The 25,256-nt window shown below is 51.4% G+C and overlaps 2 protein-coding genes across 3 annotated transcripts; one reads left to right on the top strand and one right to left on the bottom strand.

The window, feature by feature from the left end:
- Positions 1 to 6,143: 6,143 nt before the first annotated feature.
- Positions 6,144 to 16,005, top strand: ACP2 (acid phosphatase 2, lysosomal). The gene is made up of 11 exons (XM_073541623.1): positions 6,144 to 6,299; positions 8,527 to 8,622; positions 9,087 to 9,173; positions 9,250 to 9,402; positions 9,780 to 9,878; positions 9,970 to 10,059; positions 10,969 to 11,101; positions 11,227 to 11,312; positions 11,969 to 12,075; positions 12,986 to 13,161; positions 13,321 to 16,005. The coding sequence occupies exons 1-11, from the start codon at positions 6,186 to 6,188 to the stop codon at positions 13,455 to 13,457; spliced, it is 1,278 nt and encodes a 425-aa protein (XP_073397724.1). The 5' UTR covers positions 6,144 to 6,185; the 3' UTR covers positions 13,458 to 16,005.
- Positions 16,006 to 16,340: 335 nt separating this feature from the next.
- Positions 16,341 to 24,480, bottom strand: DDB2 (damage specific DNA binding protein 2). 2 transcript variants are annotated; one of them, XM_073541622.1, is made up of 11 exons: positions 24,358 to 24,480; positions 22,877 to 23,024; positions 22,515 to 22,615; positions 22,249 to 22,437; positions 22,023 to 22,168; positions 21,603 to 21,702; positions 21,340 to 21,517; positions 21,111 to 21,256; positions 20,770 to 20,934; positions 20,592 to 20,637; positions 16,341 to 19,780 (listed from the first exon to the last, which is right to left on the bottom strand). In XM_073541622.1, exons 2-11 carry the CDS (start codon positions 23,022 to 23,024, stop codon positions 19,569 to 19,571), a joined length of 1,431 nt encoding a protein of 476 aa, XP_073397723.1. In that variant the 5' UTR covers positions 24,358 to 24,480; the 3' UTR covers positions 16,341 to 19,568. The 2 variants fall into 2 exon arrangements, with proteins under 2 accessions (XP_073397723.1, XP_073397722.1); XM_073541621.1 differs by lacking the exon at positions 24,358 to 24,480 and adding an exon at positions 24,191 to 24,347.
- Between the last annotated feature and the right edge of the window lie 776 nt (positions 24,481 to 25,256).

A 25,256-nucleotide genomic window follows, 5' to 3' on the forward strand; every position in this document is an offset into this window, starting at 1 on the left:
TGCAGCTTGTCGTTCTACGTTGTGGATTTTAATGCAGCGGGTGACATCTGCCCCATTTCCACAAAAAAAAATCTGCATTTTATTTCTGTTGTGAGAATGATAGGTTTCTGAAATGTCCCTTAGCTGTATAGTAGAACCTTGTGAGGAGTCAGGTGGGCGGTCCCAGACTCCTTAGGAGACACCTAGGTCTGGCCTAACATCACACTTGCTGGAATGCACCATTACAAGGCAGATCTAGTGCATGCGCAGTGAAGCACAACGTATTGGCCTCGGGGCATTTTATAATCCTTTCACCACCCTATATAATGTTATGGCAACGGTCTAAGCATCCTGATGAAATTCTGGCTGTTTGCAGTCACCACTAGGGGGAGCTCATTGCAATATGAAGCTGATCGCAGTGACTCAGGTCATTGTCGTGTATTGGGGAATTACTATTTCAGCTTTTTCCTGCACATAGATGTGTACGGTACTTTCTGATTAGTTCATGGAAGGTGAAACCATTGGTGTCCTCAGTTAATTGCTTGTGACAGGCCAGGACACGTTTCGCTGTATTTTACAAGCTCGGCTGCCATCTTTTTATAGCTGGTAATTACTGCTTCCTGGTGCAATGTCCTCGCACATTCCCGAGCTCTCAGACTGCACGGGGTTAAAGCCGAAGTACAAAGAGTGATCCAGTCACAGACTGCCGGTCCCTGGTATATACAGGCGCTTCTCACAAAATGAGAATATCATCAAAGAGTTAATTTATTTCAGTTCAGAGTCATTACACACAGAGTGATCTATTTCACGTGTTTATTTCTGTTAAAGGGAATCTGTCACCTGGTTTTGGCGGGCGATGAAAACGAGGTCGGTCCGGTCCGATGGGTGGTGTTCCCGATGTGTGCCGCCTCCCCATCCTTGGCTGCCGTCCACAATTTTTTGAGGAATAGGAGTAGGTCTCTGCCACTTGTTGCGCATGCGCTAAGCATTCTTGGCTAGCGCACGCGCAGTATGCAAAGCTGAAAAGCCTGACTGCGCATGTGCCGGTTAACTAAGCCCCGGAACACAGCAAAATACTTCCGGGGCTTAGTTAACCGGCGCATGCGCAGTCAGGCTTTTCGGCTTTGCCCGCAGTTGGGCAAAGCATACTGCGCGTGCACTAGCCAAGAATACTTAGCGCACGCGCAACAAATGGCGGAGACCTACTCCTATTCCTCAAAAAACTGCGGACGGCGGCCAAGGATGGGGAGGCGGCACACATCGGGAACGCCGCCCATCGGACCGGACCAACCTCGTTTTCATCGCCTGCCAAAATTAGGTGACAGATTCCCTTTAATGTTGATGATTATGGCTTACAGCCAATGAAAACCCAAAAGTCATTATCTCAGTCAATTAGAATACTTTATATCACCAGCTTGAAAAATGATTGTAAAATCTGAAATGTTGTCCTACTGAAATGTCTGATCAGTAAATGCACTCAATACTTGGTCGGGCTCCTTCTGCATCAATTACTGCATCAATGAGACGTGGCATGGAGGCGATCAGCCTGTGGCACTGCTGAGGGGTTATGGAAGCCCAGGTTGCTTTGATAGCAGCCTTCAGCTTGTCTGCCTTGTGGTGTCTGGTGTCTCTCATCTTCCTCTTGACAATACTTCATAGATTGTCTATGGGGTTAAGGTCAGGAGAGTTTGCTGCCAATCAAGCCCAGTGATACTGTTGTTTTTACACCAGGTATTGGTACTTTTGGCAGTGTGGATGGGTTGCCCTCCCAGGGCTGTGGGGTACTCGGTATCGGGCCGGTGTCGGCGGGATGTGTCACAGCAGCGGTGACCCGGTCCATGGCCCTGGGCGCCTAATTAATAGGGGAAGTTTGAATGGTGGAATGTACAGTAGTTAATGGAATAGTTCGTGACACCACCTGTGGTGTTTGGCAAGTGAGATGTTAAGCCAACGCTGCATGCAGATCCTCTGGGGCTGGTGGTGTGTTGCAGCCAAGATGGTGAAGCTCCCCACAGGTGGAGCTGTAGTCCCAGGGCAGTGTAGATGTAGGGGTAGAGGAGAGGCGCAGGCGGTGTAGAAGCTGGTACCCAGATGTAGCGGTGCTGGGTGTGTTAGCGCAGGAATAATTGGAGGACACCAGGGCATGCAGTTCCAAAGCTTTTCTCACATGCTGTAGTACACACAGGTGCCTGCCTCCGTGCTGTGTCCTCCGGGTCAGATGGAATGCTCCCTTCAAACACTCCGCCAACATGTACCTCTCTGAACGTCTCCTCTTATAGCGCCTTTGGTGTGAAGTACTCCCAGTACTGAGTTACACTGGAGTGCCTCCTGACAGATGTTCCCAAGTACTCTGCTTGTATGGCAGACAGCTGTAGCCTGCTTCGGGGACTCCTTACTCCTGAGTCCCGGCTCTCTATCCAAGTTGCTGTTGTGCCCCCAAGTCTTAGATGGGAGTAGTGCATTTACAGCCCACTACTCCACCGGTGTCTGCTGCAGAACCATTAGTATCCATACAACCTCGGGGACCGGGCCCCGGCCTTGCGCTTAGAACTTCTAGGCAGGGTTCCCTCCTAACCCACGTCCTCTGTTCCCTTTTACTCCTTCGTTCCGTACTAGTCTCTCCTTCTTATGGAAGATCAGGTTTCTGTTCAATGTCTTTCTCCTTCTTTCCTTTCCCGTGCCAGCAGACCCAGGTCACTGAGATCTGCTGCAGCACCTCCTTCCTCCATCCCTCTCCCAGGGATCTTCTCTCCTCACTCTCTCCCACTGACTGACCTGAAATCCTAAACCTTCCCGCTCTTTTATGTATTCTAACTCCACCCGCCTCCCAGCACGTTTCGTGTTCCAAGCAGGGAGCCACCAAAGGTGCTCTGCTACACTCCAAGCAGGGAGCCGCAATGTGGCTTTGCTGAACTACCGTGTTGTGTGGGATGCGAGTGTTGGAGCGTGGTCAGGAGCCTCCAACCTACCTGGATGGTGGGGCACTACACCTCAGGAGGAGGTGCAGTACCTCTGTGGCAACTGAATCCTCAGGGGCGCCACATGGACAGGGGCCAAGTCCTGCTGGAGAATGACATTTCCATTTCCAAAAAGTTTGTCGGCAGAGGGAAGCATGAAGAGCTCTAAAATGTCCTGGTAGACGGCTGCGCTGACTTTGGTCTTGATAAAACACAGTGGACCTACACCAGCAGATGACATGGATCCCCAAACCATCACTGATGGTGGAGACTTCACACTAGACCTCCAGCAGCTAGGATTGTGGCCTCTCCACTCTTCCTCCAGACTCTGGGACCACTGACTACAGTCCGGTTCTTCTTCTCCTTGGCCCCGGTAAGACGCTTCTGGTGTTGTCTATTGGTCATGAGTGGCTGACACAAGGAATGTGACACTTGTAGCCCAGGTCCTGGACACGTCTGTGTGTGGTGTGAAGCAATGACTCCAGCAGCAGTCCACTCCGTGTGAATCTCCCCCACATTACTGAATGGCCTTTTCTTAACAATCCTTTCCCGGCTGCGGTTATCCCGGTTGCTTGTGCACCTTTTTCTACCACACTTTTTCCTTCCACTCCACTTTCCATTAATATTCTTGGATACAGCACTGTGTAAACAGCCGGCTTCTGCAGCAATGACCTTTTGTGGCTTCCCCTCCTTGTGGAGCGTGTCAGTGACTCAGCCCTTATCAAAGTGAATGGGTTCTGAGCTGCAGTACTGAGAACGGCCACTACATGGTGTACGGAGCCGCCGATGCTGATAACAGCTGATCTGTGGAGGGCACAGTTGTCGGACCCCACTGATCTGATACTGATGACCTCCATGAGGCCTCCTTAGTCGTGTGCTGTGTTTATGGCCTGGAGACTTACAGAGGATGCAGAGCAGGCCCGCGATGCAGCGTCATAGGGACCGGCGCAGACCCCTCTATAGCGGCACTGACTATCATCACTTACATTCTCCCCATACTGGATCCTTTTATTGTGTTCAGACGTCGGAATGGCCGCCGTTGACGTCTCCTCTTAGGCTGGTTTCACACTTGCGTTTTTTTTTGCGGGATTTTAGCGCTAAAAAACGCATGCGATTTTTTTTCCTATACTTTGCATGGGATGCGCTTATGTGCGCATACACATGCGTTTGTATGCGTTTTTCCGCGCATGCGTTTTTTTGCGGTATGCGCTCGGGAGCACAAAATGCATCCTGTTGCATTTTTTGAGCGTCCGACTTGCCTCAAAAAAACGCATGCGCACGCAATGCGTTTTTTTACAGCAAGACACCCATTATAAGTCTATGGGTGCGCATATGTGCGCATTGGCATGCTTATGTATGCGTTTTTTTGCGCATGCGTTTTTTTTTTACCATTAGTTGGACAATGGAATTTAGGGGTTTGGGTTAGAGTTAGGGTTAGTTAAGGGGGTTAGGGTTAGCTAGGGTTTAGGGTTAGCTAGGGTTTAGGGTTAGGGTCAGGGTTAGGGTCAGGATTAGGGTTAGGGTCAGGGTTAGGGTCAGGGTTAGGGTCAGGGTCAGGGTCAGGGTCAGGGTTAGGGTTAGGGTCAGGGTTAGGGTTAGGGTCAGGGTTAGGGTTAGGGTTAGTAAAGTCATGGTTTGGGTAGTGTGAGGGGCCACCTAATGTTGGAAAAAAACGCAAACGCGGTAAAAACGCACTAAAAACGCATACAAAAACGCATAAAAACGCTGCGTTTTTTTCATGCATGCTCATAAAAATGCTTGAAAAAAACGCAGCATTTGTATGCGTTTGTATGCGTTTTTTCAATGCGTTTTTTTGCGGGAAAAACGCGCTGCAAAAAAAATCAAGTGTGAAATTAGCCTTAGTCCTCTGACACTTTCTGCATTATCTCTGACCGCAGCCACATACCGGACGTCCCAGGTCATCAGGATGGAGAATTCTGGAATAACAAGATCGTCTGTAGGATCAGAGCCGTGTCAGGGCTGCCACGGAGAAGAGTAAGGGTGCAGATAAGGGGTTAACCCCTGTCAGGACATACAGAGGATATGGTGGGGTCCCCACTTCTGTCTTACAGCTGCAAAGATTATTGCTCCAAAGGCTCAGGGGGGAGACAAAATCCAAAAACGAGCCCTTACTCGGCATCCAGGGGTCCAGCGCTGCTGCTCCAGTCATTGATGATCGACTGCAGCCAACAACAGCGCTGCAGCCAATCACTGCGACCAGCTGTAGAGGGCATGAGCCTCTGAGCTCAGCGATTGGCTGCAGAGTGTTGGACATGCCGTCACAGCGGTGAGAGGCAGCGCCGGCCCCCGGCAGGGTGAGGAGGAGACCGCTTTATGGGACTTTGTGTTCTATGGGGGGGTTAATCCTTATAGTGGGGTCTCTGTATCCTTATTGACCAGCAAAATATAGTCATGTGATGTGAATTATAATCCAAGAGGTCAGAAAAAAATAAAATAAAAACATGATTCAAAATAAGGCAACCGGAATAAAAAAAAAATCCGAAAAGTGATTATTTAGGGCAAAAAAAAGTAAAAATGAAACAATAAATCTGACATCGTTGCAATCATATTGTCTCGCAGAATAAAGAGCTGTCAATTACACCAAAGGGCCATAACTGATCTGGAAAGTCTGTTTTCTGTTTTTCTTCATCCTGCCCCAAAAAAGTGTAAAAAAGTGATAACGTCGTATGGAGCAGAAAATGTTACCAACAACAAGAAAAGGACAAGTATCAGCCGTCACGTCGCTGCGTCGACGGAAAGTTGTAAAATCAGTCAAGATTCTACCTTATTTCTGCAGCACAAGAGAAAACTCCAAAACTGCCATCACTGTTTATAGCCCATCCCTCACCTCGCCACTAGAGGGAGCCTCACATCACTCAGTATCCTTCTTATTGCCGTTCCACGCTCGGCCACTAGGGGCATAAGGAGAGTACGGCTGGTGATTTGCGCAGTTATGTCACATGACCTGACGTCATTGGAAAGGCAGCCATCTTTGCAATCCATGACTAACGGCAGCCATATTTGTACTCTTGTTTGTTGCCGGGATACTGTTCCCCACAAGAAATGCGGCTCTGGGCTTGGGGTTCCGGGGTTTGCTAAGTCAGAACACGTGACATCATACCTGGAAGCAGCCCATAGTGTAGCGTCCACCCTGGGGGCAGCCATGTTTGTACTCTCGTGTTGCCTGGATACCATTCCCCACAGGAAGTGCGGCTGTGCACCTGTGGTTCCGGGGCCGGACATTTTGCGATGGCTGCCGGCTGCGGCTCCGGATCCCTGCTGGGGGCGGTCGTGCTGTTATCGGGGCAGATTCTGGCCGCCGTTCACACCGCGCCGGCCCGGCAGCTGCGCTTCGTCACTGTGGTGAGTAGGAGAGGACGGCGGCGGCCATTACACAGACCCCGGAAGTGGCTCCGTCCGGGGGGAAGGGGTCCGCTCAGTGTCGCCATTAACCCCTGAACCCCCGGAGCGGTTTTCGGTTTTGCGTTTTTCGCTCCCCTCTTCCCAGAGCCGTAACTTTTGTATTTCCCGTCACTATGGCCATGTCAGGGCTTATTTTTTGCGGGACGAGTTGCACTTTTGAAAGACCCCATTGGTTTTACCATGTCGTGTACTGGACAACGGGGAAAAAAGTTCCAAGTGCGGTGAAATTGCAAAAAAAGTCAATCCCACACTTGTTTTTTATTTGGCTTTTTTGCTGGGGTCACTAAATGCTGAACCTGAGCTGCCGCTATGATTCTCCGGGTCATTACGAGTTCATAGACACCAAACAGGTCTCTTTCATCTAAGTGGAGAAAAAAAATCCAAAAAACAATTGCGCCGTGTTCCGATCGCCTCTGTGTAGCAGAATTGCAGCCTCGCTGTGAGTGGCGGAGGGACCGGGCGCGGGGGGGGGGCACAGGGACAGGACACGGCGGTAGCAGAGAGATGGAGCAGGTCAGGGGCGGAGGGACCGGGCGCGGGGGGGCACAGGGACAGGACACGGCGGTAGCAGAGAGATGGAGCAGGTCAGGGGCGGAGGGACCGGGCGCGGGGGGGGGCACAGGGACAGGACACGGCGGTAGCAGAGAGATGGAGCAGGTCAGGGGCGGAGGGACCGGGCGCGGGGGGGCACAGGGACAGGACACGGCGGTAGCAGAGAGATGGAGCAGGTCAGGGGCGGAGGGACCGGGCGCGGGGGGGCACAGGGACAGGACACGGCGGTAGCAGAGAGATGGAGCAGGTCAGGGGCGGAGGGACCGGGCGCGGGGGGGCACAGGGACAGGACACGGCGGTAGCAGAGAGATGGAGCAGGTCAGGGGCGGAGGGACCGGGCGCGGGGGGGGCACAGGGACCGGACACGGCGGTAGCAGAGAGATGGAGCAGGTCAGGGGCGGAGGGGCCGGACACGGCGCGGGGAGGCTCAGGGACCGGACACGGCGGTAGCAGAGAGATGGAGCAGGTCAGGGGCGGAGGGGCCGGACACGGCGCGGGGAGGCTCAGGGACCGGACACGGCGGTAGCAGAGAGATGGAGCAGGTCAGGGGCGGAGGGGCCGGACACGGCGCGGGGAGGCTTAGGGACCGGACACGGCGGTAGCAGAGAGATGGAGCAGGTCAGGGGCGGAGGGGCCGGACACGGCGCGGGGAGGCTTAGGGACCGGACACGGCGGTAGCAGAGAGATGGAGCAGGTCAGGGGCGGAGGGACCGGGCGCGGGGGAGGCTCAGGGACCGGAAACGGCGGTAGCAGAGAGATGGAGCAGGTCAGGGGCGGAGGGACCGGGCGCGGGGGAGGCTCAGGGACCGGAAACGGCGGTAGCAGAGAGATGGAGCAGGTCAGGTGCGGAGGCGCCGGACACGGCGCGGGGAGGCTTAGGGACCGGACACGGCGGTAGCAGAGAGATGGAGCAGGTCAGGGGCGGAGGGGCCGGACACGGCGCGGGGAGGCTTAGGGACCGGACACGGCGGTAGCAGAGAGATGGAGCAGGTCAGGGGTGGAGGAGCCGGGAGCGGGGGAGGCTCAGGGACCGGACACGGCGGTAGCAGAGAGATGGAGCAGGTCAGGGGCGGAGGGACCGGACACGGTGGGGGGGGGGAGTCTTGGGGACACCGCTGGGGCAGAGGCACCTGGCATGGCGAGTGGAGGCTCGAGGATGTTGCAGGAGCAGAGTTACCAAGCACAGCCACAGAGGAGGCGCAGGGGGTGTGGGGTCTCGGGAGACGTGGGGACGCAGGGGGCTGACGGACCAGGACACGTGGGATGCAGTGGGTGATACACTCGGGCGGTGGCCGCACAGTGACTGACTGATCCCGCCATGAATGCTCAGCCTTCTGCAGTGGACATTGCGCCCCTCGGTCTCTCGGACCCCTCAGTGCGGATGACGTTCGGGTCGCGTCTGTTCCGATTTTCTGAGTCATCTTACGAGAAATCAGTGACGATTCGCAGTCACGCCGCTCCTCATCCTCCGACGTGCCGCCAATCACCATTGATTCCTGAGCCGATGATTTCCCTGCGGAGAATCTGCCAGTGTGAATGAGCGCCTGCGGTGAACACGGTATTGTGTGCGGGGACGCTCCGCTGATGGCGGCTTTCGCTGTGGTTTATCTTCCAGGTGTATCGGCACGGCGACCGCTCCCCTGTGAAAGCCTATCCCACCGATGTGCATCAGGAGAGCGCCTGGCCCCAGGGATTTGGGCAGCTGACGCAGGTAGGAGTGGCGCCATGTATTATTTTATTTGATTTTAAATGTAGCAATTATTTATTTTTCTATTTAAGACACTTTTATGATTAATTTTTACCTCTTAACATTGTCCTGAATATTAATGCTAAAGTCCATGCTGCGTAATATTATAATATATCTTTCTAGTGGTCGGAGCTTGGTCCTATTCTGATACAGAGCTCCAAATCCTCAGCTCTCCCATCACCAATCTCTACCATTGTAAATGCCTGCGGCCACCACCAGAGGGCGCTCCCTGCACTGCATTTATTGATCTCCCTGTCTGTACAGTGTGTAGTGAGCTCCCCCTGCTGGTGAGTTGATATTACTGTCAGTGTATGCAGAGAGCGCCTCCTGGTGTTGAGATGCCAAATAATGATCTAGAAATTAGCAGGAAACTAATCTATGTACTCGGCATCTAGTTTTCTGAGTTTTTGTGAAACTTTATTGTTTAGATTGGGATGAGGCAGCACTGGGATTTGGGACAGGCCCTGCGAGCGCGTTACAAAGGATTCCTGAATGAGTCGTATGACAGGCACGAGGTAAGAACTTCTCAGGGCTGGGGAACGTTGGCACAATATCATGGCTTCTTATATTTGTTTCCTGTCCCTTCCCCAGATCTATGTGAGGAGCACAGACGTGGACCGCACGCTGATGAGTGCAGAGGCCAACCTGGCCGGCCTGTACCCACCTGCGGGTGCAGAGGTTTTCAACCCAAACATCAGCTGGCAGCCGATCCCGGTGCACACAGTGCCGGACTCTGATGAGCGGGTGAGTAATGGTGGCGGTGCTCAGGTACACAAGGGCGTGTGCGGACCTCCTGGCATGGGAATAGCAGAGCTGAGTCTCATCACGCCTTTATGGAGATGGAGAAATTCCTTCCCGTCAGTCGTGTCTGTATTTTTAACCCTACATTTGTACTTTGTATTGATGCTGCATTTTACCATTTGATCTGCTGAAAAACGGGGAAAAATTCCCGCTCCGCAGCCACTTACTGCCATTGTCAAAGATCATCTGCAGCGAGCAAAGGCAGGAGCCGCATATAACGTACACCCGCTCCTACGTGCGGCACATGATGGCAAGGGTTAAGGGCTTTTAGTGGTGGTAGTTTTTGCTGTTGACCCCATATTTTTTTTTTTTTATTTCAGCTCTTAAAATTTCCAATTCTACCTTGTCCGAAATATCTGAAGCTACAAGAAGAGACGCGGCACTCGCCTGAGTATGTGAACAAGACCAGAGACAATCTGGTAAGTCCAGCGGAGGCCGTGTGCCCGGCGGAGTCTGTGCCCCCTGCTCGTCACATCCCGCGCTTCATCCTGACACCTCTGTATTCTGTAGGATTTCCTGCACATGGTCGCCAATAAGACCGGACTTCCGGATTGCTCCCTAGAGTCTGTATGGACGGTCTCCGACGTCTTGTTCTGTGAGGTCAGTCATCTCTAGAGTCTGTTCGTGACGCTGAATTCTGCTGAAACCTTTCCAATATCGGGGGGGGGGGGGATTTGTCATTAGTGTGCGATTGTGAGGTCTCTGCACCCCCCCCATCCCCAGGACCCCACTAGTCAGATCCAGACTCATGCGTGTCTGGTTCTCACGCTCGTTAGTCCCTGCAAATCCACTCAGCCATTGTTGTGAATGCATTTCGGTTTATGACATCGCTGGCAGTGAAAGGGTTATTGGACCTTCATCAATCGAAGGGAAGGGGCCGCAATGGCTGACGGATGTGACCCCCCCCCACACACACACACACACACACGTGGGGATCTCCAGATATCGCTAAATTACAATTCTAATGATGCATTGAGATCACATGGTGTTGTGGGATGTTGAGAGTTGTAGCTTTCACAAGGTGGGGGGCAGAGTTGTAGTCCATTCACATCGCATACATGGTAAATGGCGCCATAGGGGTCTGTCGGACCCTCGGGCTGATGGACGCCGCTGTGTGGGATCAGTCACCGGCACCTGTGAAATATAAAGAACAGCTACCCATGTCATGTACATGAAATCAACATCATTATAGCGAGCTGTGGCCGCCTGTGACCGGTACCTGGCCCCCCGGCCTCCATCTGTGTCTGTTACATGGATGCAGCCTCTAGTCTATGGACAATGGAGGCCACTGTCACAGCCTCCATGTACAGCCTCCATCGGGAGACTTTGCCAATCAGAGCTGCAGAGGCACGCTTCTCACCCTCGTTCTTCTGCCCCTTTGTCATTGGGGTCTTCAGCTCCTGTGCCCCCCAATATAACTGATGATGGCAGAAAGGAAAAAAAAGACTCTGGCTCTTTTAAATGTTTATCTTTCATTCAGAATTATGAATTTATTCTTTTTTCCCGTAGTCGAGACACAACCTGAGCCTCCCGTCCTGGGCGACAAGAGACGTCCTGGAGCGACTGAGGGACTTGAAGGATTTCAGCTTCAGGTTCCTCTTCGGGATCATCAAGCAGGAGCAGAAGGCGCGGCTGCAGGGAGGTGAGAGCGGGGGGACGCTACCGCCAGCCGCTTCGGCCGGTGACCCGATGGTGCCGCATGCAGCCAGAACAGGCCGGCGCCGGCTGTCGGGCACTGTTATAGGTAACGTGTTTTGCTTTCTGCAGGTGTATTGGTGGATCAGATCCTGAAGAATCTAACAGCCGCGGCACACAGCGACTCCGCAGGCCTGAAGCTGATCGCGTACTCAACAGTAAGTGGCTGATTTATGGACGTGACGCAACCTGAATTTCTGGTTTGCCTTTTATGGACCCTTTTGAGGACACAATTGTTGTTTCTATCCTCTATGCATCACTGAACATAGCACACTGCAGCATGAGTTCCCAATGATCAGTCAGCGAGCTCATCCTCTGGTCTGTACCTCTCCTCCATCCTCTATGCATCACTGTACATAGCAGACTGCAGAATGAGTTCCCATTGATCAGTCAGCGAGCTCATCCTCTGGTCTGTACCTCTTATCTCTCTTCTCCCAAAACATCATTTGAACTACATTAATGACCAGAGATGAAAAAAGATGAGAGCAGCAAACAACCAGAACAATGGCGGTCTGCGATTTGTGGCCGTACATAGAGGATGCAGAAGACAAACAATCCCGATAGTAAAATAACAAATCCCCCGAGGGGCCTGTGTCATTTAGGCAGATTCCTGCCACTCCTCGGTATCAGTAGGATCCTACGGGTACAAGTCACGCATTGCATATATCTGTCACCTGTCCCCCCATATCTATCCCCACACGAGGACCAACCACCCCCAGCCTTGACATTTACCTCGGGGGATGGTGGCCACCAGATATATCATGGTCTCTCGTCTTGTAGTCTGCAGTCATGATTTCTGACCCTGTCTCCTCAGCACGACACCACGCTGGGCGCCCTGCAAATGGCGCTGGACGTCTACAATGGAAAACAGGCCCCGTATGCGTCCTGCCATATATTCGAGCTGCATGAAGAGTCTTCGGGGTAAGACACTCGCAGTAATCGGCTGCTATCGCAGATATTTTCCCCCAGTGACACGTGCAGTGGAGACGGCGACATTGTAAAAGTTACTGATATGTTCCCATTAGATGTGGCGCAAATTGATTCACAGGTGAAGGCCCATCAGCCACGTGTCAGATCTGTGGGGGGGAACCACTGTTTCGGCGCATGGCAGAGCTCGGAAGGGAAGGAGCGCTGTTTGACTTTTTTCAACGCAAAATTGGCTGGAATTGAGATCTGGAGCCATGTCACATTTGGAGAGCCCCTGATGTACCTAAACAGTGGAAACCCCCACAAGTGACCCCATTTTGGAAACTAGACTCCCCCCCCCCAAGGAACTTAGATATGTGGTGAGAACTTTGAACCCCCAAGGGCTTCACAGAAGTTTATAACATACAGCCGTACAATTAAAAAAAATCATATTTTTTCCACAAAAATGATCTTTTCACCCACAATTTTTATTTTCCCATGGGAAACAGGACCCCAAAGGTTATTGTGCAATTTGTCCTGAGTACGCCGATACCCCACATGTGGGGGTAAACCACTGTTTGGGCGCATGGCAGAGATCGGAAGGGAATCAGCGCCGTTTGACTTTTTCAATGCAGAATTGGCTTGACGCCCCTGATGTGCCTAAACAGTGGAAACCCCCCACAAATGACACCATCGCGCTGTTCCGAGGGGCTCAGGGAAGCATGCAGGGAGCCCTCTCCCTGCGTGATTCCTCCCTATGCCCCCGGTACACTGTGATCATGTTTATGTCAGATGTCAGAAAGGGGTTAAACATAGAGCAATTTACCTTTATTTATGGAAAACCCCTTTAAGGATTATGACAGGACATCGATCGCTCCGCCGTCTCCTCCATGTCCATCGTTCATGGTCCTTTGTCTTCTACCAGAAACTTCACGGTGGAGATGTACTTCAGGAACGACAGCTCGCGGCTGCCCTACCCCGTGACGTTACCGGGCTGTGCGCACAGCTGCCCCCTAGAAAAGTTTCAGAGCTTACTGGATCGAGTCATCACTAAAGACTGGGAGAAAGAGTGTCAGCTCTCCAGCCCAGACAACGACAAAGGTGAGGGAGCGGCGCAGATACTTCCCTACCAGGTACTAATAGTCCTGGACCCGTGCGAGGAGGCCGGTAACGTGGCGACGGCTGCCTCCTGCTGGAGCCAGGATGATTGTGCCGTACTCCGGCGTCTCACCCTGCGGCTTTCTCTTCTCTCCTGCCCAGAAGTCATCGTGATTCTGGTCGCCATCGGCTGCATCCTCTTCCTCCTCATCATCCTGCTGCTCACGGTGCTCTTCCGGCAGAAGTCTCCAGCCAGCGGCTACCAGCACGTCTCCAGTCTGGGCGAGGATCAGAGCTGATTTTGCTGCCGAGAGATTTTTTTAATTCTTAGCAAATTTTTTTACATTTTATTCTTTTAAAAGGTTATTTCTTAAACCTCCAGGGAAAAAAGGGTTTTAATGGGAACAAATCAACGCGAGCGATCACGTGGACTGAGGAGACTAGGTCTCCAGCACAATGTGCGCTGGGACTGTCGCCAGCTCTGTGGGTCAGTCTCATGGCTCCCCATACACAGACTGTGGTTCAGTGGTCTCAGATATATCTACGGGGTCTCTTTCTATTCTGCGCCGGCCACAGAAGGTAAAGGATTCATTCACATCGGTGCAGCCCGTCCACTACGTCCTGCGATCATCGGGGGTTTATAGGCACCTACTGCTGTCCAGACCACCTAGCTGTAGTGTTAGACACTCTACCCGTAGGGGGCAGTACAGGCTATTCATCCCCAGATATTTTCGGGAGAGGTCATAACTTTGGTTTTTCTTCAGCCTCGTGTGTGTTGGCGTCTCCGCTTTTTTCCGATTTGCAGTACTTTCCTCTGCCAGTAATCCTGCGCCCGTCACATTCAGGAAACACTAAATATTCCTGATGTGACCGAACAGGTTTTTTTTTTTTCTAGATTTGCTACTTCATGGTTTTTAAGGCAATTTTTAAAGCAGTAACACTTTTTACCCTTTCTACACATCCTAATAGGATATGGACTTTTTTTTTGTTTAGACGATTGCTCAGCGGCGCCGTCCATGTATTGCACCGTCTTCCGTTTAGATGTCTGTCGTGTCATATTCTAGGGCGAGATCGAGGGATTGTGTCTGAACCCTCACTCTGCGCCCACTTGTTAGGGCCGCCATTATATTTACATATTGGCACAAACTTGTTTTTGTACCATCATTGCCATCTGAGCTGCCGCGCGCTACTGTTGTCTTTCTTAATAATCCTTAGGGATCTGCTGCTAAGCAAAACTGTCCTAACTGGCGATGCGATCCCACAGACGGGTCACCGTGTGCCGCACGAGTACTGGGGATCTTATGGGTGGGCCAGCGTGTGCGGCATGATTACTGGGGATCTTACGGGTGGACCGCCGCGTGCGGCACGATTACTGGGGATCTTACGGGTGGGCCAGCGTGTGCGGCACGAGTACACGGGATCCTACTGGTGGGCCAGCGTGTGCGGCGCGAGTACTGGGGATCCTGCTGGTGGGCCAGCGTGTGCGGCGCAAGTACTGGGGAACCTACGGGTGGGCCAGCGTGTGCGGCACGATTACTGGGGATCCTACGGGTGGGCCAGCGTGTGCGGCACGATTACTGAGGATCCTACGGGTGGGCCAGCGTGTGCGGCACGAGTACTGGGGATCCTACTAGTGGGCCAGCGTGTGCAGCTAGAGTACTGGGGATCCTACGGGTGGGCCAGCGTGTGCGGCGCGAGTACTGGGGATCCTACGGGTGGGCCAGCGTGTGCGGCGCGAGTACTGGGGATCCTACGGGTGGGCCAGCGTGTGCGGCGCGAGTACTGGGGATCCTACGGGTGGGCCAGCGTGTGCAGCTAGAGTACTGGGGATCTTACGGGTGGACCGCCGCGTGCGGCACGATTACTGGGGATCTTACGGGTGGGCCAGCGCGTGCGGCTCGAGTACTGGAGATCCTGCTGGTGGGCCAGCGCGTGCGGAGCGAGTACTGGAGATCCTGCTGGTGGGCCGTCGTGTGCGGCTCGAGTACTGGGGATCCTACTGGTGGGCCGTCGTGTGCGGCTCGAGTACTGGGGATCCTGCTGGTGGGCCGTCGTGTGCGGCTCGAGTACTGGGGATCCTGCTGGTGGGCCGTCGTGTGCGGCTCGAGTACTGGGGATCCTGCTGGTGGGCCGTCGTGTGCGGCTCGAGTACTGGGGATCCTGCTGGTGGGCCGTCGTGTGCGGCTCGAGTACTGGGGATCCTGCTGGTGGGCCGTCGTGTGCGGCTCGAGTACTGGGAATCCTGCTGGTGGGCCGTCGTGTGCGGCTCGAGTACTGTGGATCCTGCTGGTGGGCCGTCGTGTGCGGCTCGAGTACTGGGGATCCTGCTGGTGGGCCGTCGTGTGCGGCTCGAGTACTGGGGATCCTGCTGGTGGGCCGTCGTGTGCGGCTCGAGAACTGTGGATCCTGCTGGTGGGCCGTCGTGTGCGGCTCGAGTACTGTGGATCCTGCTGGTGGGCCGTCGTGTGCGGCTCGAGTACTGTGGATCCTGCTGGTGGGCCGTCGTGTGCGGCTCGAGTACTGTGGATCCTGCTGGTGGGCCGTCGTGTGCGGCTCGAGTACTGGGGATCCTGCTGGTGGGCCGTCGTGTGCGGCTCGAGTACTGGGGATCCTGCTGGTGGGCCGTCGTGTGCGGCTCGAGTACTGGGGATCCTGCTGGTGGGCCGTCGTATGCGGCTCGAGTACTGGGGATCCTACAGATGTGATTTTTGCCGCTGCTGGATTGGTTATTTTGCACATTGATTCTGTTGTACTTTGTGGGTTTTGATCGTTTCTTTATCTGTCTAACGTGAGAAATGTGATTTGTCTTTTTTTTTACCGAATAAACATTGGAAGGATTGGGCCAGAGCCGTCGGCACAGAGTAGTTTATTATAAAGTCCACATCGGGCAATGTTCGGCTTTTTCTGAGTCACAACTGATCACCTGCCTATAAAGGTAAGTGATAAGTCACTGATCATTGGGGACCCTCAGCAATCAGAAGCACAGAACTGAGATCGAGGACACGGGCTGACAGACGTGCGACATGTGCACTCGCCTGACCACCGACATGTGCACACAAGGGCTTGCAACGGAAACCCAGAAATGGGAGTTGTACTCATTAGTGACATCTGCAGGTCATATCAGGCCATTACACACGAACAAAGAATCTCCTGGATATAAAACACAAAAAAAACGCTAAAAATTGAAAAAGAAAGCCACGTTTATTTCAGCTCAACATTACAGCAAACAGTATGTACAGAATACACTGATAGTCCCCAGTGACCGCCCGTGTATACATCCTGATCACTGAGCGACGCCTGCGTGTTCAGCCCTGGGAATTGGTGATCCCGTTACCTGTGTTCCTACAAGAGTAATGCTGGGGTTACACGGGGACACAGGCGGCGAGTTGCATTGCGACCCCCTGGGGTGCTGCCACCATGACAAACGGGTCAAAGTCGGAAGCAGTTGGATTTTTTTTTCTTTGCAACTTGTTTGTTGTGTTCTCCTGGCAGTAATAATACGACTCCATTTGCACTGATGTTCCGACCAAAGTTAGTTGCGCCCCGACCTGCGGCTGCAGGGCAACCAGAAAAATATTGGGCAACCTCCCGTGCCATTTTATGCAGCATTTAACCCTTGCATTAACGTTTATAGCAAGTGAGTCGCATGCCAGTGTCGCAGGTCACCGTGTTACAATGCAGCACCACGATCTCGGCATCGCCGTGTAAGCCTTGGCCTCAATCTGCAGGAAATTAACCCCTCACATCCCACACTGTCCATACGTTGTACTTTTGGGCACAGAAGCGGATGACGTCTCGAGCAGATTATATAACCACCACCTCCTGCCAAAGGCTGAACCGTCTGATTTTTACCTACAGCTCAACTTCCGGACAAAATATTTGGCTCCATATTTACATCCGATGCGCAACGGCGGCTACTGATCAGCAGGATAGCATACAGAAAATGTCACCTCCACGTGGCAGAAAAGAAAAAAAAACATGGCTGTGCCCAATCCTAGTCACGATAATGTGGCCGAGGCAAAGTGCCGCCCGTTGGGATCCCATTGCTGGGCGATTATAAATTACAAGCTTAGGTTATACCAGCAAAGAAAGAAAAAAAAAAAAGTCTGACTCCATTCACACAGGGGTTGCATCCTGCACACCTGCTTCTCCTGACGCCGGGACCCACACCAGACCCAGCCTGTGGTCAGGGGTAGCGCCATTTCTAAAAGAAGCAACATTTTCTCCAAAGCTGGACATCCCCTTTAAATGTGCAAGCCTTAAGGGAAACCATACCCTTCCTTTTGAAGCTCATTTTTTATTTTTGAGCTTTTTTTTTGTTTTCCTCTTCCCATAATGTTTCTATGGACACAGACATGCAAGGGCACGATGTTCTGCAGGGCGACGCAATCATTCACTTTACCATATTATGTATCGAAAATATGGAGGGGGAAAAAAAAATGCAAAGGTAAACCAGAATCTATGGCGGATGTAAGCGAATGTGAACCGGCCTGGAGCAATGATGTCTATTGTAAAGGAAGAACAATCGGGCCGAGCGCAAGACGGGTCCAATGTGTCCGCAGATCGCATTATAACGGGGCACCGCAACAAAGGGACAGAAGCGACAGAAATTACATAAGACGCCATGTTATTCCTATATTATGCCACCTCGCACTTTATTCCTAGCATGGAAAGGAGACGAGACGTCCCGTAGTAGGATCCATACTCTTCTACAAAAAAAAAATAAAGATGCGATGCTTAATTCTAAAGAAGATTAGGGGAAGCCTTCCTATATTTTTTTTCTCCTACTAGTACACCATCTTCATTCTCGATTATTGCAGAGATCCAACCACAAAACCCATCCTGACCGCTGAAACGCCCCATCCGCAAAGCACCGCTGTGACCGGCTAAGCGTCCTCATCGGTGCCAGCATTTACGTGCACGAGCCTGGACCATAATGATGGACGGACACATCATCCGTCTGTATTAAAAAAAAAAACAGCCTCCCTCCATGCAGCCGCACTAGATGAGCACACGGACAATGCACTGAATGTACAGGCTCAACACATACATTTCACAGTTTTTGCATGGACACCATTTTCCAGACCAGACGCAGGTCTCGCACCCCAAACAGTCACATACAAGGCTGATAGTTTGGGTCAGGAGAACCAGGATTAGTTCTGGAAATTGGGGCCTGTGAAATGCAGTCAATTCAGGCCCCATTCGCATTGCTGACATTCTCGTGCTCGTTTCATTCATTTTTTTCTTTGTGGGCAGCACTTATTATAGTCTCCGAGCCTTTTCAATTGCCCGTTGTCTTTTTTTTGCAGACCATCAATTGAAAAAAAAAAGTATTAATTGTTGGAGAACGGAGCCCTCTCTTCAAATTGTTTTCCAATTTAGTGTCAGACGATTTTTAGGTTCCATGCACACCCAGACATTGTGGGGTTTTTTGTTTTTTTTTGATTGCTCAGAAAAATGTTTGCAAAAAGAAGAAAAAAAAAAAAAAAAAAGACTGAAACCGCTTAAAAAGACTTTTCTTATTAAGTTGTACACTAAAATCACTTTAGAGATCATATTTTCAATCTTAAGAGCGTCTTTTTTTTTCCAAGTTCCGGTTTTCAAAAACACCTGACGAGACAAAAGTGCAGATCATGGCTATAAAGCATCTCCTGCTGGATAACGCTCCAAACTTGGCGATGCCCAATCAGAAGGGTGCAAAAACTTTGAGAAAAGAAAAAATCCTCCAAAAACTCCCTAGGGATAGAGAGTTTCCAGAAGAGGTTTTTACTAGAAAAACTTGTAGTTTTTAATAAACTCAAAAAAAAAAAAAAACTGCACAAAGCTTTAAGCGACATCATAAAAGTCTGAACGTAGGAAGCTCTGCAGGACCGGTGTCACTTCCATATGGTCACAACCACCCACGTTCCATCCATGCATTCCTTGTGAGGGATGGATAGCGGGTGAGGGGGCTGCAGACCCCATACATGACTGTGCGCGGAGAGCTGCATGAGTAGCGGTCACACCGGCCTGTAGCTGGCAGCCGCATCCGCACATCTGACCCAATCGTCAGCTGCACCGCACATTTTCATTACCAATTGCTGCATATAATCCTCTGCTCTTTGTATGACTCCGCATGAATTCTTCACGTCTGGTAGCTGCCGCCCATCGCTGGCTAGGGCAATGCCATCCTGGCTTTTTCAATCATATTACACATGCCTCTTTGCCTTAACCCTTGTAGGAAATCCCATCAATGCCAGGTCAGAGTCAGAAGATTCCTGCACGGAGGCAGCAGCAAGTTTTATAGAAACGTCATGCCTTTTGCAAAAAGTTAAGAGAAACGACAGGTGATGTAACCAAACGTCCCCGGCTTCTTACACCATAAGGCACGCGCGGAGTTTGGTTACAGCAGAGGTTATGTCTGGACTTTCTCACTTTTCCTTCTCTTTCCTTTTGTCTCGTTGGCTTGTGGCTTCTTTCACCAGGACTTTCGTCAGCTGCGACGTCTTGTCTTTTTTAGGAGGACGAGTTTCGGATTCTTTATTCCTTCCCACTGGGATCCCTTTTTCTCTCAAGGCTTTCACCATCTCCTCTTCCTTCATCATCAGGAGGATTTCTCGGCTCCAGATCAGAACGTAAAAACCTGAAACGAATAGGAAAAAAAAAAAAATCTTGCTTCATGAGCCGAACACAATTCCAATATCCACTGAATAAATGACGGTACCAATATGAATCTACGGTCTGGAAGCAAAAGGCCGAACTCAGACGGCCGACGTTCACGCTCCGAGGATGGACGACGAAGTGTGGAGCGGCCCCGGGTCTCCTGACCTGAATACACAGCTCCATATTTGCCCTTGGAGCTGTTGTATTCTGGACAGGGAGACCCACCAGCTGATCGAGACATTGCGTCCCGCATGTGTGAACCCAGCCTTAGGTGAAGACCAAGGAATGACATTGATGCTCTGCATATCCAGTCATTGCCGGGGCGTGCGTACACACACACTGCTGCGAGCGGTGGCTGAGGCCGCGCCAGCACGACTGGATGACAAAGCCAGCTGCTCCAGGAGGAAATAAAGGTAATTTTCTCCAAGTAGCCGCAATTTCAGCAAGTCGGCCGGGCAACTTTCTAACTAAATTAACCTATGCATTAACCCTATATCTGCAACTTAATAGCATTAATTGAGGAGATTTAAAGGGTAAAATAAGGTCTGAAATATCTGGACTCCATCCGGGTCATTACAACAGTGATTGCAGACTGATTACACACAATTCCCAGCACGGAAATTTTTTTTTTTTTTTTTTTAAATTTTTATGCCCTTTACACCCCAGGTAACATTCACTCACTAGTTTCTATGTTTTCGTGATCTAAACCTAGAAGATCGCTAAGGTAACGTTACATTAGGATCAGAAAGAGGAAAAAAAAAAGTATTAAAAATCAAGGTGACAGCTCTTACCCATTCCTGAAGCCAAAAGGTCTCCCATAGGGTTGAACTTGTTTAGCTAGACACAGGGGGAAATAATAAAGCGAATTATGTTGCTTTTTTTGTTTTCAGATCTATACAGCAAAATTCCTCTAGAGGATCAATAAAAACCAAAGAGGACGAGAGCCCTATGGATGGTTCAGGAACCTACCGAGATAATACCGGATGCATAGGGGTCGCACAGCTGGCACACTATGTTACCGCTCTGTCCATCAAACACGTCTACTGTGCGCAGCTCATCTGCTGTGTATCCTGGAAATTGGGGGTCCGGGTATCGGCCAGCAACGATTAGGTCGTAGCGGGGATGCCAGGCAGCCTGCACAACACATGAGTTATATATTAGAGAGAAAAGCCTCTAGAGCACAAAGTTACGGGTCCGACCTAAAAGTTTTGCACATAAGAATGTTTGCAGTAGAAGGCAAAATTACATTACTGGGTGGCAAGGATGTGCACTGCAGGGGGTCGGCCAAAGACCTGAAAGCCAAAACAGACCTTTATGGCAGTGAGGTGCTGGAACTGGCGGTGCGGGTGAGGGATAATGCGCTGCGGCTGTGACCAATCAATGGCAGAGTACACGCGGATCTCGCTGTGCTGGTCGGTGGTGAGAAGTTTGGCGCCGTCCCAGGGGCTGAAGTACGCTGCAGCACAGGAGACATCAGAATGAGATGGGGTCTGCAGCAAACAGCTCTGAGGAAAGGACAGTGGAGAGCTGCGTCATTACCGGAGTTTACGCCGCGGGTGTGCGGCATTGTGTACAGGCAGCTGGACTTATCCTTGATCTTCCTCAGGTCCCACAACTTCACGGTTTGATCCACGGAGGCGGTGGCCAAAAGCCAGTCACATCGAGGGTTAAACTCCACATGTGTCACCTTCTTTTTGTGCAGCCTCTGCTTAAAGATCTTAAGGGGAAAGAAAAAAAAAAAAAAAAAATCACGGACCCTATAATCCTCAGTATGGGGGGGACCCACAGAATCCTCTCTGCACCTCGTTTCCACTGGTCTCCAGCAGCACCACGTTACCCACGTTATCTCCAGTGACCACGCACCGCTGGCGGGCGGACACGTCCAGGCTGCAGTACCACATGCTAGGAATAAGGAAAAAAGGGGCTTATTGTTTGACCTTGCTGTCAGGGCATGCTGGGAGTTGTAGTTTTACAAGAGCTAATGGCGAGCCACCGATTATAGCAGCAGCACAAAGGATGGGATCACAGACACCAGATTTTCCTACATGCTCCGCTATAGCAAGGGGTAATCCACATTGATAACTGCTAGGGATCACAACATTGAGACCCCCACCACCGAGCGCTACTACTGGGGTCCGAGTCCCCGTTTGCAGAGAATGGGGGTCACATGCACGACCACAGCTCCACTAAAAAAAGGGGAGCATTAATCAATCCGCTCTTACGCCCAGTCTTCGGTCTTTGTAAATGTCTGCACGATGCGCCCGGTTAAGTCCTGCAGGATGGTGCTGCCCGCAACGGACGACGTATAAAGCTGATTCGGATTAAAAGGGTCAAATTTCATCCCGGTGATGCAGCCTCCAGCTCCAATCTGCAGGACAGGAGAAGCGCCATGAAAAAAAACAGCACAGATCGCACCTGTACAGCATCGCTCTGCCCCACCATACTTACTCCGGGGATCATGGTGTTATTTAACTCCTCGTAGTCCCACAAAATAATGTCTCCTCCTTTCGACCCAACGGCCACCGTGTTGGGCTGAGTCGGATGCCATTCTAGAGTGGTGACTCTTCTGTCGAAGGGACTGTCAGTCCGATAGACAATGTAGGAGGCCAGGGACTGCAGGAATGGGGTCTGCAGGTACTGGGGAGGGACACACATGGCGGTCGGATGCAATGCACACATGGACGGTCGGCGATCACATCACACGGGTCTCTTACCTTCGCTCTGACGTTCCCGCCGAGGGTGCTCCTGTACAGGTAATGCACGATGCTGGTCTGCACATCCTCCGCTTTACGGAATTTTCTCTCATTTTGTAATTCTGACAAAGAAAAAAAAAAAAACTCAATGCCAAGACATTAAGGGGTAAGCAAATTATCCTTATCGCTGGGGTTCCGATCTCTAGGCCCTGCAGCCACCTTCCTGAATGGAGCGTATGTGTGCGACCTCCTCTCTATTCATTGACTATGAGACTGCTGCACTCTGCAGCCCCAGACAATGAAAATAGCAGAGGACAGCGCTAAAGAGGAGCGCGGAGGGGGGTCCCAGCAAATCCCCTCTCTGTATTACTCCATATTATCACCTTTGCTGCACTCCGGTGCATCTTGAGGAACATTTTTCTTTCTACCGGATGTCTTGGGCCCTTTATCGGCCCCAGGATCGGGCTCTCGGTTTTTTTTCGCCAGTGGCTCTTCTGTCGTCTTGGCTTGAGCTGACCGTTTGGAACGCATCTAGAAGGGGGGAGAAAGAGAGAGCGCATGTAACGCCTGATAATCGCCCGTAGCCCCCCCCCCCCCCAAGCCAGACCGCCGTTAACTGCTCGGCGTACGGACGAGCGCGGCTGCAGTATTTCCGGTCTCTTTCCATTGGAGGTGAAGGGACGGGAGCGGCGATGCCGCGAGATCAGACTATACACTGGGCCTATAGCCATGGAGGCACATAGCTCTGCATAGGGGCTGCATACACAAAAAGTGGGTAACTTAAAGCCAAGAGTGTAGGCAATGGGTCTCATTTTTTACCGCTAAATTTAAGGAAGCAATAAAAAAAAAAAAAAAAGGTAAAAGGGTTTTTTTCCTAGCAGAAAAATAAATCTATTTTTCATCCCAGGCAACAATTTAATACTTTTTACAGTTCCAGATTTATTTCTCCAGCAGTGACCTGGTGGAACTACATGTCCCACAATGCCTTGCACCTACTATTCATGGCTGCGTTTTCGCACTACACCTCCTATGCAGGAGTAAAATCTGCCAGGCCCCGAAAATTAACCCCTCACTGCAACGTTAGGGAGGCCGCCCAACGCGGCGAGATACGGACCGCACGAGCGCTGTATTAACCCCGTCCCGCACGGGAGGTCAAGAGCAAGCGTAAGGGGCGAGCTCAGGAGCAACGTTCACTGCATGCCAAGCAAGTGCCGGCTGTGTTATACAGCCTGATCCAGGTTTATAGAAGCGGTGGAGTCATGTGACCGGTCTGGACCCAAGCGCTCACCGCTCCCCCCCTCCCATGATGCCTCCTCATCGCCGCCATCTTTGTACTCCAGCGTCAATAATGGAATAAAAAAAAAAAGTTAAATCTATCAAAAATTAAATGAAACCCCAAAAACATGAGAAAAAGGGATCAAAACGTCACGATGAAACCAATGAAGACCTCGTCCTGCCACGAAAAAAATAAATTAATGGAAAAATTATAAAATGGCACAGATTATTATAAATATATATATATATATATAAAGTAGCGATTTGGTGTCGTCGTAATCTCGCCGCCCCGGAGAAAATATGGGAGCTGCAGCCCGGGGAGGAAAAAGAATGCTGGAAGGAAGGGGTTAATGCTTGCCGTGACCTTTGACTCGTGGGGTCACCTGCGCTATAGGGGGGGGAGGGAGCATAATAACACACACCGTAATAACTGCCTGCACCACGTGACTCTTAAAGGGGTTGCACACTTCAGCGTTATATAACCCCCCCGCTGCCGGCTCAGTGGACATCATGCGGCCAGCATGCTCTGAGGAGGACGTGTGCCGGTTCCGTGGCCCCCGTACGTCCGCCCGGTTCCTCCTCACGTTACCTGTTAGCCTCGGTATAACGTCCGTCCGCTAGGGAACCAAGATGTCGTGTGAGTAGTGCGCAGGCGCAGCAGGAGGCGCACCTCCCTCCACAGCTCCGCCCTCTAATATTTGCATGACGCTTTCTGATTGGCTGGTGGTTATTATCAGAGCTTGCGCCCTGTGAAGAAAAAAAAAGGCGGGAGTCTCGTTCCCTCACCTCAGACGATGTCCTCTGTCTCAGCGATCACATCGGCCGATCTGATTGTACAATCTTGTTGTAGAATAAAGATGATGTCAAGCTATGGCTGCCTTGTTCATGGCCGACATGTTAATGCAGATACCGTGTGGTGAAGTTCTGTTCCGCGTTGTAATAAAACTCGTCCTGTAGTTATTGATGAATTTGCCCTATTTTTTGGCGCTTTCTGTAAGTGCATATGGTGCCCGGCCGTGTAATCGCCACATTCCGCTCCTGTGTAGGATGTGGTCGTTACCGCGGCCTCCTCTGGCGGACGGACGTCTGTACAGGAAAGCGCAGTCCGTTCACTCGATCATTTTCCTTTTCGCATCTTTTTTTTCAAACTTCTGATTTTCTTTCACGACTAAAATAAGAAAAACATTGCCCGTGTTGTGTGTCGCCGTATCCGCCGGAGCGGCGTCATATCGTGAGGCGGCTCACCACCACAAAATGTCCGCCATAAACCAAGTCCCGAAACAAGCGATGTCAGAATTGTGTTTTTTCTCCACACTATCGGCCCACTTGGTTTTCCAGGGCACCCTGTGGTAAAATAAATGGCGTCAGTCGAAAGTACAAAAAAAAACCCCACACCTATCTCTAATACCGCTGTGTGGAGAGAAAAACACAAGGATAAGGCTCTGGAAAAAGGGGAGGAAAAAACTAAAAGGCGAAAATGGAATGTGG

The sequence above is a fragment of the Dendrobates tinctorius genome, unplaced genomic scaffold (genome assembly GCF_039654945.1).
Source record: "Dendrobates tinctorius isolate UK_male_01 unplaced genomic scaffold, ASM3965494v1 ptg000124l, whole genome shotgun sequence".
Classification (NCBI taxonomy): Eukaryota; Metazoa; Chordata; class Amphibia; order Anura; family Dendrobatidae; genus Dendrobates; species Dendrobates tinctorius.